Source organism: Protopterus annectens, chromosome 10.part0 (genome assembly GCF_019279795.1).
Source record: "Protopterus annectens isolate FY-2018-M chromosome 10.part0, PAN1.0, whole genome shotgun sequence".
Lineage (NCBI taxonomy): Eukaryota > Metazoa > Chordata > Ceratodontiformes > Protopteridae > Protopterus > Protopterus annectens.
In genome coordinates this window covers 1,533,988,766-1,534,001,674 of record NC_056744.1, presented here as the reverse complement: position 1 = coordinate 1,534,001,674, position 12,909 = coordinate 1,533,988,766, and the positions used below count along the sequence as shown (strand labels likewise).

At 37.7% G+C, this 12,909-nt stretch overlaps 1 protein-coding gene across 1 annotated transcript in view; it reads left to right on the top strand.

The window, feature by feature from the left end:
- The window catches only part of LOC122814332 (zinc-binding protein A33-like), a 100,675-nt gene extending 88,007 nt beyond the window's left edge, over window positions 1-12,668 (top strand). The window contains exon 6 of the mRNA XM_044086918.1: window positions 11,745-12,668. Coding sequence (XP_043942853.1) covers window positions 11,745-12,289 — 545 coding nt within the window. The 3' untranslated portion in view covers window positions 12,290-12,668. The remainder of the gene's footprint in view (window positions 1-11,744) is intronic.
- The last annotated feature ends 241 nt before the right edge of the window (window positions 12,669-12,909 follow it).

Sequence of the window (12,909 nt, the reverse complement as noted above, 5' to 3'; positions counted from 1 at the left end):
TTCCCTCCAACACAGAAAGGCTTGGGGGGCTCAGAAGCTTACAAACAGTCCTGGATACAGCAAATCTTTATCTGATCTAGACTAGTTACAGGAAAGGCAGGAAACCAGCTTAGAATTTATTATTATTTTTTTTTTTGCAGTTTATTCACCAGGATAGACATCCTGAACATAGCCCTTTTCAGCAGAGTCCTGGGGAGAAATTATCCATGTAGTAGTAAAATAGTTGTATGTATCAGTAGGATAAATAATAACGCATACGAGGAAGTAAAATGTTGCAAATGAGAGTAAGATAATAGCTAAAAATATACATTTCGTAATACAGTATTACAGAGTGCAGGTAACTAGAGAGAATGGATAGGTAAATTCAAAAATAAATATTGAACAACAAAAACTTAAATACTAAGTAAACTACATGTCTGGATCTACAAAAACAACTTTTTCAGTGTTAAGTAAATTGGTACCAGATTACATAAATGGAGAAGGGTGGATGCATTTTTTGATATGCACATTATTAAGGCAGATGCAACTGTAAGGACTAGAAATAGAGTATAACTTGAAAGTTAGTTGTGCGTTTTGGATGTAAAGTAGAGGTGTTTAGAGAGATGAGGTAGACTATTGGCGAAAGAGGATAAGTAGGGTAGAGATAAAGTATATCTAGGAAGGTAGTGTAGGTTAAAAATAAAGGGGATAAACAAGGGAGGAGAGCATAAACATTTAGGATGGGCGATAAGAAGATGAGAAGGAGGAGGTAGTATATGTAATGGAGTTCCTGATTTCATTTCATGTTTGAATGGATTTAAAAATGATCAACAATGAACAAATGCAAAAATAGCACTGATTAATTCTTAAAAAAAAAATGTCATCTCTAAAACCAACCATAACTGAATGCAAAAAAAAAAAAAAAAAACCTCAACATTTATTAACTGTTTAAAGCACTCGAGATAACATGGTAACATGCAGTGTTTCTAATAAAGACAAAGAGAGGACTCTGCTTTGGGAATAAGAAATTTGTTTTATAGAAGGAACAAAGCTGTTGATTCGTTGGTGGCTTGAAATGATTGGCAGAGCAGCTCTGCAATAACCTGCATAGTATTCCATTGGTGGTTTGATTTGATTGGCAGAGCAGCAGTAAAGTAACTTGCATAGTATTCCATTGTTCGCTTAGTATATATGGAAATATAGCTGTGCTGTAATGACTCAGTGAGTTTCATTCTAGTATATGGTTAAGGAGTTTGAGTAGAACAGATGAACACGTGCTGTGGACAGTGCATGTAGTACGAACACGTGCTGTGGACAGCGCATGTAGTACGAACACGTGCTGAGGACAGTGCATGTAGTACGAACACGTGCTGTGGACAGTGCATGTAGTACGAACACGTGCTGTGGACAGTGCATGTAGTACGAACACGTGCTGTGGACAGCGCATGTAGTACGAACACGTGCTGTGGACAGCGCATGTAGTACGAACACGTGCTGTGGACAGCGCATGTAGTACGAACACGTGCTGTGGACAGCGCATGTAGTACGAACACGTGCTCTGGACAGCGCATGTAGTACGAACACGTGCTCTGGACAGCGCATGTAGTACGAACACGTGCTGTGGACAGCGCATGTAGTACGAACACGTGCTGTGGACAGCGCATGTAGTACAAACACGTGCTGTGGACAGCGCATGTAGTACAAACACGTGCTGTGGACAGCGCATGTAGTACGAACACGTGCTGTGGACAGCGCATGTAGTACGAACACGTGCTGTGGACAGCGCATGTAGTACGAACACGTGCTGTGGACAGCGCATGTAGTACGAACACGTGCTGTGGACAGCGCATGAAGTACGAACACGTGCTGTGGACAGCGCATGAAGTACGAACACGTGCTGTGGACAGTGCATGTAGTACGAACACGTGCTGTGGACAGTGCATGTAGTACGAACACGTGCTGTGGACAGTGCGTGTAGTAGAAGCAGCATGAGCTGTACCTGCTGTACATGCACAACTCATCTTTGAACATCTTTGGGTGTTGCCTTTTAAATTCTGCATGTCTGCTGTCAAATGTCTTGTAAAATTTCTTGGAAACCCAGGAACTGTCTTGTGATCTGTTTTGGCTCATACATCTATTAATCAGTTCACAATTTAGATCTCTTTAAATTGTGAAGCAAATAGAGGTTCTTAGGTTAGTATGCAATGTCAGTAATAATGATGTCACTTCATACATTAGAATGCACAGCTCAGTTTTGTAGATGCTTTTGAACTGGTGCCCTTCATTTGTGTATGATTTCTGCACTATGGCTATTAAATATCATATGACTGTGCAGTTACTACTTTAATGGTTAGAACTGGACCTTAGAAGTGCAGGTCTTCTTACAATAAGTAAGGTCAAATGCTCTTATTTCATAGTTGATATCATATGATTATGGCATCAGATTTATTACCATGAACTTAAATACTCACATAAAACCTATGTACATACGATATGTCTAATAAATTTCCTAAAGTCACAAGTGCACTACATTTGTTCTGTATACCACAAATGTATTGCATTAAAAATTATTTATGTGCAGTGAATCCATTTGTGGTGCATGGAACATTGTGGTTATGCTCCAATATCAAGAGAAAGACAAGCTAATAAAGTACTATTCTAGTGTGAGAACTAATATTAGCAATGCATGGAAAGGTGCTTAGCAATTGTTAAGCACTTTCCTAAGTGCTGTTAATATTACATATTAAGATAGGAAACAAATACTTGCAATGTGCCACATTTATCAAAAAGGAAGAAAACAAGATAGTTATACCTGCTGTGCCTGCCTATGAACTGTCCCTGAGTTCAACTTAAAAATAAGCTGATAAATGTGCTGCTGCTGTCTGTTTGCCAGTACTCTCTAAGGGTATTCCATTTTTTTACTGTAACCTTTTGATCATGGATCAGATAAAGCCCCATACACTACAGAGTGTCACAGTCAGGTCACTAATCATTACTACATATTGTGTTCTCACCACAGATGTCAAGATTTACCTTTTAAGCAAATTTTATGGCACCCATGTCTCGAACACGTAATATGGTTGCAAACGCAGATCCGATCCCCTATGTTACGGATATAAACTACCCCTTGTGTTACATGTTTATTATGTTACCTTTGGAGTACCTTTTATGCAGAATTCTGTCACTACTCTTGTTGTACTTCCAAGATTAAATAAATAAATGGAGGATTAACCCTCACAGCAACAGTCGTTGTACTTCTACACAGGTTTTAGCATCAGTCCTCTTTCTCTCTCTCTTTCAGACTGACTTAGCTTCCTTCTTCAAAGCGTAGGCTCTTATGGCATAATGCACAGTTTTGTTTCTTCTAAATTCTCATGTATTTGGCTAAGGTTTTCAAGGCCGACACCTAAATTTGTCATTTGAAGTGTTCCTGTAAGAGTATCATATTGATGCCAGTAGCAGTTGTCTTTGGGTTATTTACTTTCAAACCTCAGAATTCTCTTCTATAGACTGTACAAGTCACTACCCCAGTCAGGTCCCAGACATGTTCTGCTTGACTACTTATTGTGGTTTGCATACTCATACATTTGATCCCTGGGTACCAATTTGACTTCAGCTTTATTTTTTATTCCATTTTCTGACCTCCCTTCCTTGTGCCACTTTATTTTTCCTCATTCTGTCATTAAAGAAATATTGAAAGTAATCAACTTGTATTGCCAATCTGTATCACAGTACTTTGGCAGCAGAGTGGGACAGTGCACAGTACTGTTTTTTCACAGCAAGAGTTTCTCCAGTTTGGGTCCCAGTTGGGGATGCCTTCTGTGCAGAGTCTGCATGCCCACCCTGTGCTTTTTGGGCTTTCTCAAGGTACTGTGTTTTCCTCCAACATTCCAAAGTCATGTAGTTGGCAGATTGGCACCTTCCAAACTGTCTGTAAGGTGTGTGTGTTACAGGAACAATTCTTGGCAATTTACTTCCATTTCCCTTCCTTGCCTAGGAAATTCCATGAATAGTGGTGGCTCCTCATGGGGTCACCCCAAGAATAATCTGCAACTCATAAGTGTTGAGTACTGGATTCCAATACCTGCTGGCATCACCTGTGTTTTATGTCAAGTCTGCTTATCGATCATTTTACAAATCCTCATGACCAAAAAATAAAAGAATCCCATGTGCAGCTTGTAAGAGGAACTTCAACAAAAACTGGTTCAGTGCTCTTTTTTTTTAAAATAAATACTCATCTGCTTGGTAAAGGAAGTTAAAATGCAAAGCATTTTTAAGGTTGTTTTGGACAGACATACATAAAATTAAGAACTGCTCCATTAAATTGTTAAAAAGTGCTCATTAGATTTAAATATATGTGTACAGTTGTATCATCAATAAGCTGTTATGATGTTTTAAAGTATTCACTGCTCATGTTTGTAAAGCAAAATTTATGTAGCAGTTTTCCGTACTGCATTTATTTTCCTTTAAATTATTTATTAATATCCACTCTAACAGATGAAGTCAACATGCTAAAGGAGTGATAAATTGGTTTATTCTGTGTACTGTGTAATAAATGTCCATTCCATTTACAGAACTCATTTATTTCTGTACTGTTTCATATCCTGCACCAATGCTTTGGCTAGTATTCAAAATGTGGACAAAGCTTGGTGGATCTAGCCTGTCTCCAGTGAAAATTATTTGACAGTAGGCATGGTGATATTTCATGATAAAATGTGAATACAAATATGTACTGTACTTGTTAATTGTAATTATAAAAATATTGCATTTTGAGATCCAAATCATATTTTTCAACTAGGGCGGCTACAGTGGTGCAGCGGTTAGCATTGCCGCCTCACAGCAAGAGGTTCTCCAGTTTGATCCTTGGCTGGGGTGCCTTCTGTGCGGAGTCTGCATGTTCTCCCTGTGGTCACGTGGGTTTCCTCCAGGTGCTCTGGTTTCCTCCCACATCCCAAAGACGGTGGTGGATTGGACACTCTAAATTGGCCCTAGGCATGAGTGTGTGTGTGTGTGTGTGTGTGTGTGTGTGTGTGTGTGTGTGTGTGTGTGTGTGTGTGTGTGTGTGTGTGTGTCTCCTGTGGAAGGTTGAGTGCTGGGCTGGCAACTCGACACCATAAAACTCCACTGCCAATCATGAGTGGACAGGTGATACGCTGTGCCGACCCCTAACCGGGAAAAGACGAAAGAAGAAGAATCATATTTTTCAACTGTTCCTGATTTTTAGGGACATCCCTCATTTTGACCCTAGTTTTAAGTCTGTCCTTCTTAATCCTCCTTAAAACTGGGGACTGTTGGAGAAAAGGTGGTGAATTGCACTTGATAAATAATGATAGTAATTAGAGTTATAAATGTATTTTAATTCATGTTCTCTTACTCTGTCAATGTCTCAAGTTAATAGTGCTAATATTTTAAAGGTGTCCCTAATTTCCCCTGATTATTTCTGGGTTTGTCCTTCCTTGATTCATTTGAGATTTGTCCTTGATCTGTTGAGAGCTATGATCAGAGTAAAGGTCTTCATTTGGGGGAGTAGGACTTTCACTACTCAGTAGGAATTTTTGGACAACAGGAAATTCAATAGTTTAATCCCTTAAATATATCATGCATGCTGACTGAAAGCTGTCCACTACAAGGACATCTGAAATCCTCTCAAATTATAAAGTAGTCCTACTGTAATGACCGTATACTATCCCCCTGAACTGCCAGCAAATAATGTGACGTCCCTTACTGTCCTTGGCCAGTAACTAAGCTTCAATCCTTACTACTGACAACAATGTGAGACTGTCACTTAAACAAGCATAATATTTCACAGTTTTCCCCTAAGAGCACAACAGGAACATGCTCTAAATCCTCTAACTGGCCTGTATACTTCTGTCCACCCTTAATATAACTCATTATTACACATTTCATAGCAATGTGTCCCAGTTTATGACCACTGACACACTTGCACTTAAAATCTCACACATCCAAACACTTCTGGGAATGTCTGACAGATTTCCAGCTGTGTCCCTTCCCAAAAATAATATGGTAATGCTGCCAACAATCAGAGTGTCTTCATGCCCTTCCAAAGGGGTGTCCAATTATGAAAATTAAATATTAAAACAAATAGTAGTAAATGACCTAAGCAGCCATGCTCTTGGAGTGGCCCTGGGAATTATCAAAGCAAGTATAAGCACTCTCAGATCACTAAAGGAAAACATTGATTGTCCAGCCACAGTGTAAGTTAATAAAAATATTTAATATTGAGTAAAATTATTAAAAATATAAAACAGTAATTTTAAATAAACAAACAGAACTCAATCACCAGGAAAATGAAATCAATAATGTAGGATAGAAATCCAGCATTTAGAAAAATTCTTAACTGGTCTGATTAGTCACATACTGTCCCTGATCTAAACTAAATTACTACAACAGAGGAAAGGCAGGCTTACTGTTCTTAACGAGTCCTTCTGGTTATCCACTGCACAGTACAACTGTGAATAACTCGCAACTGACTTCTGACAACTGGCAACTGACTTCAGCAGGCTCTTTTATAGACTGGCCTTCCAACTGTGCCAGTTCTAATTTTCATTTCATATTTTGAAAGTCAGCCAACAGCTGTTTTTCTAAAAGGTCCTTCCTGTTTTTCAGCTTCTGCCAGTAACACAACTGTCAACATTCTGATGACATCATCTGCTGATCAGCTGAATCTGACACAGTTTGCCTTTAGAATCTCTCTTCACAAACATACGCAGTTAGAAATGCAAAAAAGGACACTGTAAAGTGTTTAAAACATTCTGTACAAACAGATTATAAGTCAACATGTAAAAATTCACTTACAATACCATAGCTAGTCATGTTGGCATATATTACACAGAACAATCTGAAATCATATACAAAACCTCAGCCAGACATGCCAGTACAAATAGCAGTGTCCAGTTTCTTCACACCTACAAATACTGCATTGCTTATGTACATTACGACATCTGAAGTATCAAAGCATTTAACCTGGAGTGCTTGGCAGTTTTTTTAGTTCGATCACTAGTTTACATAGATTTTAGTTTGATGGTGTGATCCAAGAAGGACCATTTTCATGCACAGCCCAGGCACAAGACAAAATACAACAACAAAAAATGAAGAAATCATCACCAAGCATCATAAACATAGTAAGTAAAGCTATCCTTAACATTAGTTGTGTTACAGAGGCAATGATGAACCCACGGTGGTGGTGCTGCAGTAGCATTGTCGCCTCACAGTAAGACACTGTCTGGTTTGATTCTCAGCTAGAGCGTCTTCTGCGTGGAGACATGCGTGAATGGGTGTACCTTCGTTGAAGGTTGTGCGTCAGGGCCGGTAACCCGGCACATAAAAAGCAACTACCAATCATTAGCGGACCGGAGTTCCGCTGTGGCGACCCCTAACCAGGAAAAGCCAAAATACACAACAACAACAGAGGCAATGATGAATCAGTAAACTGTAAGGTGTGATGCAGTTGCACTTATATTGTGATACAGACTAATGTATATACAAATAGCATATGTTAAACAAAAATATCAACCTTTGGGGATCTCAAACTCTTGACCTTCCTGCTTCAAGCTAGAACTGGGACACAGAACCAAATAAAGTTTCATATGTTATGCACTATATTTTAACAATCTCCGCCATCCAAGTGAGATACAAGACTAAACACAGTGCATATAGGTATATATGGGTCTACTTTACAAGACCGAAATACCAAGTAATGGATGAAAAATTCAGAATCCTGAAAGGCCATTTAACTGACTTCCACTTATTTGAACATTTATAAAACCAACTGCACCACTTCTGCATATTATGAGATAACTGATAAGGCATTCATTATAAATATTATGCTATGTCAGTAAATTTTCCTAATAGTTACTGAACACAAGTCAAAACATAATGAACATGTTTCAGGAAGTACAATTAACACACTAACCACAAACATTATAGCAACAGTAAAAGATGCTACATCGTACCCGACCTCACCTACACCCTGCCCTCCAACCAGTACCCGCACAGTCAAAAATATCTCACTGAATATTCATGACGGTAGTTATAGCACCAGCATGAATATTCATTGCAAACACTATTACAGTGCGGAACTGAGCAGATTTCCTGCTCTGCTCAGCTTGGAGAGTCAGCATTTTAAATGTTCAGTCTTCTATTTCACTGAAATGAAACTTTGGGTTTTTGGTCTCGGTTTTATGTAAGCCGGTTATTTGGTATTTCAGTCTTTCAAAGTAGACCCATATATAGTTATATATATGTGTGTGTGTGTGTGTGTTTATATATATATATATATATATAAAACATTTTGATTTCATTTTGTTATTTTAATAAAGATTTGTTTACTAGGGTACACACTGACTCAAGTGGATCAATCTCAATCTCAGCCCCAGGGATGGGATTAAACCATAGCCATGGCCGACATATAGCAGTCTGTAAATACGACAGTTAAACAGCAACTATAAACATGCACTCATTCACACACACACACACACACACACACACACATACATACATACACACACACACACACACACACACACACACACACACACATTTATGATTTAGTCAGAATATATTACAACTAGGTAAAACCCTTGCAAGTTTAAGAATGCATATTGTATGCAAAGAGGTGGGTGATAGGCTCAGACATAGACATAACATAGACATAACAATATAAAGCAGAGACATCTTGATTGCCTGTTTATAAGCAGTGTGATATTGGGAGGTATTTCCAGCTGTACCAGGAGAAGTAAGAGTGTGCATGTGTGTCATATGCCAGCATGGCTGGCTGAAGTTATGTCATTTGACTGTCACATTGATTTGTACAGATTCTTGTATTAAAAATGTATTTGTAAAAGTTGCTTATGTTAAAAAAAGTGCTGCAACAGAATCTTAACAGAGTTTTGAATGTGTATTGTGCCAGAGTCAGGTGACTAGATGTGATGCCATTCTATAACTAACTGAAGGACAGAACTCTGGCAGCAGCAGTTTGTTTTTCTTTTTCTTTGGAACCTGATATAAAAGATCTATGTCAGTTATGACAGTTAGTTCAGTTTAGTTCAGTTGTTAGTTGTACAGTTCAGTCAATGTGTAGTATCTCATCTTGCCTTGTGGAAGTGAGCACCTTAGCAGCATATCTTGCCTTGCGATACTAAGTGAGTCAACGAGGGACAGTTTATCTTTAGTTCAGTTAGGAATAATACACTGAGATTAGTGTAGTATTTTTTTTCTGTGTCTGCGAGATTTTGTCCAACTATGTTATTCTTTATATTTACTGTGGCAGAAACTTGGATGTTTATTGTAACTAAATATTAAGTATTCTCCTGTTTTCTATTTTATTACCTATTATTAAATATTGGTACTTTTCTGTTATCTGAGTAACACTTTCAACGCGATTGTTCAGCTGTAATCCAGTTCCTTAACATGTCTTGTTAACCACATATCTGTAAAAATTATTTGTTTTAATAATACATTTTAAAAAAATTGAAGTTATTTTTAAATTTTACACACATCTGGTTAACAGATGTGCTAAGATACTACATTACAGCTGAACAATCATGTTGAAAGTGTTGCCCCTATACGTTACAAAAACAGAAAGTAAAAAATAAAGAAATACATCAAATTCGGATAACATGTTTTTTTTTTTTTAAATAGTCATAATATGTTCACATTAATTGAATAAAATGAACTATCTCCCTTTAAAGTGTCGTACTTTAAATTTCATTCATGCAGTTCTCAAGTCATGATCTGATTGGCTGTCACACACCACACCTCTGTGCCAAGCCTCTGTCACTCCCTTCCCGAGTCAACTCACTGGCTTAATTTAAATAATTTAGTTTCAACCAGTTTCTTCTTTTTAAATGTGGATAGCACATTTAGTTATTAAAAAGCAATGTTTTTATAGTGTTTTAAATCAGAGTAACACATAAGGTACATGTTGTGACTACTGGCACAGTATAGTGGAGCTGCAGTTAAGAACAGCGGGAGGGTATTTCAGCCTGCCAAACTACAAACTGCAAATATGGCATCAACCTTGTTATGTAGCTAGACTCTGGTGCCTTTGTAAACACAACTACAGGATGTCTGTTCGCCATATTTTAAAATACGGACATGTATTTTGTACAGAATGGAAAAAAAAAGCCCTTACAAACTATAGGTACTTGTCCATTTTATTGCTGTTACCTGAGAACGTGCTTTTTTTTTTTTTTAACTGGCAGACAGTACAAAGAAAGTGTTTCCTTGACAACATGAATAAGTCCATTTTCAATTATTAGGAAACAATGCATGTTTCTCATATCACTGATGTTTATCATTAAGTTAGTAATGCTATACTACTATCTATATTTGCATCTCATTGACAACATTCATTTGTTTTTTTTTACTATTCTGTTACCGGGCAAACACTTTAAATGAGGTTGCTGAGCTCCAAATCCAGTGTCAAACCATGTATTTTTGATATTAATCTTAACAGGTGTATGTAAAATAATTAAATGGATAATATTTAAAAAAAAAAGAAGCTGTAACTTCTACATTTTACACATACCTAAGATTAACATAAAAAATACATGGCTTGACACTGGATTCGGAGCTCAGTAACCGCATTTAAAGTGTTGCCCCGATAACGGAAAGTACCTAAATATTTTTATACCATTTCATTATGGCTGGTCTTTTAGTGATACTTTTAACAACTTGAGAGTACTTGTGCTTATTTTAGTGACATTGTGGCTACTTGGATAAGCCTTACTGCTATATCACACACTACCATTTATACCAGTATTAATTTGACACAGTATAATTGGTTACCCTTTGTAAGAGCCTTAGAGTAGTTGACTGGTGGCAGCAATCTACCTTGTAGTCTGGAGAGAGGGGACACAGCTGATGAATTTGTGTCAGCATTTCCCGGCTGGGTGTGTGTCTTTGTGTGGAAAATCAGATATTCAAGTGTGTTTGTCATATACTTGGAACTGGGACACAGTGCTCCAAAGTGAGTCTTGTTTGGGATCTGAAGAGACAGAGTGGAGTGTGTTCCCTTTGTGCTCTTGAGGGAAATTGTGCTTGATGCAGAGAGCTGCATTTGAAATAGTGTAAATCCATTCCTTTTAGTGACTGCCTTTCTCCGGTGCCAGTGGTGAGGATCGGTCCTCCATGATTACTTGCCCAGGGTAAAAAGGGGCCATCACAGTCAGGTTTTAAGAAGAAATTTGTTAAATGGCTACTGCGTGACAGTAATATCATAAATTAGCAAACTTTTTTTCAAAGCATGCAAAAGTCAAAAGAAGCACACATTCTACTATTTTTTAAGTAAAATTGCTTGTTGATTGCATTGACTGAAATGTGACTTATACCCTTTACATCAGTTCATTTAGTTGTTAAGCTCTCATTACTAATACAAATGCCGATGTTATCAGTCTTGCAACAAAAATATTCTGTCATGATGTTGGGCCGAAAATCATACAAAGATTATTGATTTATTCTGTGGCATGTAATAAGAAATGTACTATACTACGATCTGCAGTAAAAATACTAAAAAGAATGTCCAAACATCTGTCCTTTGTGGGACATTGAGAAAGGGTCTTTCAGGCTGTCACAATTTAGAAGAACTGCTACTCTGAAAGAATGTAACTTTACTACATAATTGCTCATGCTTGCTTTTTTTATTTCTTCAAAGAATCTAGGTGGTACTGACAGTGTATTGCAGCAACCTAGGAATGAATTAGCTATTTTTGCTATAAACTAATTTTGCTTTCTTTATTTCAAAGTGCATTTTCCAGTGACGCTGGATCCTATCACAGCACATCCTGAACTTGTTCTGTCCGAGGACCTTACCAGTGTGCTTTATGCTAACAAAAAACAGCAGCTCCCCGACAACCCTGAAAGATTTGATTATTATCTTTTTGTGTTGGGATCGGAGGGAATTACTGCTGGAAGACACTGTTGGGAAGTAGACGTGGAGACCAAGACGGCCTGGTTTCTGGGAGTGGCCAGAGAGTCCTGTACCAGAAAGGGGAAGTTTGGCATGAATCTTGATAATGGATATTGGGCTTTGTGGCTGACAAACAGGAACATAACTGGCATTCTGCACAAAGAATTTAAGCAAATTGGGACAGTTGAAAACATCCAGAAAGTTTTAGTATATCTGGATTATGAAGGAGGACAGCTGTCATATTACAATGCTGAAGACATGTCACACCTCTACACCTTCAGTGACACTTTCACTGAAAGACTGTACCCTTTTTTCAGTCCTTGTGGTAATAAAAATGGTGACAATACAGGGCCTTTGAAGGTAATTTCACAGAAACTTTAACCAGAACTTTGGCCCATAATTAATGTAATAATGGAATTTGCTACTGTTGTAGTACTTTGTACTGGTGCAACTTTGTACATTTGATGAGCACATGTTTAGGTGTACAGTGATACAAATTGTGTGGCTTTAGTTAAAATATAAGCCTAAGAAGAGTGTAGTGGGAGTCGGGATGAATAACTGTTGCATCATAAAGTAAATGAACTGCTGTTTCTCTTGCTTATGTATCAGGTTTGATGATGGCTTAAGACAGAATATAAACACTTACTGCTTGAGTGCAGTTTCCATTACAAAGATATTATTGGTAAAATTGCAGAGGGATTTTTGCAAGTCTACAAAAGATTACAAAAAAATGAACACTTGAAGTGTCTGTGATAGTTAACCTCCGTACTATTCTTCAGCCCTTCCTAGCTTCTTCAGCTGATGTTATCCATCAGCAGCATGATTGTTTTACCATTTGCTGAGAACAGGTTCAAACTTTGCAGAGTTATGAACACGTGCTGCATTAAAACGGAGATGTTTCCTGTACATCCAGTGAAACAGAAGTGGCAGTAAAAGGTGGTGACTTTGTTTTGCTTTTCCTGGACAGACTGCTTTATCTTCTTATTAATTTTTATTTATTG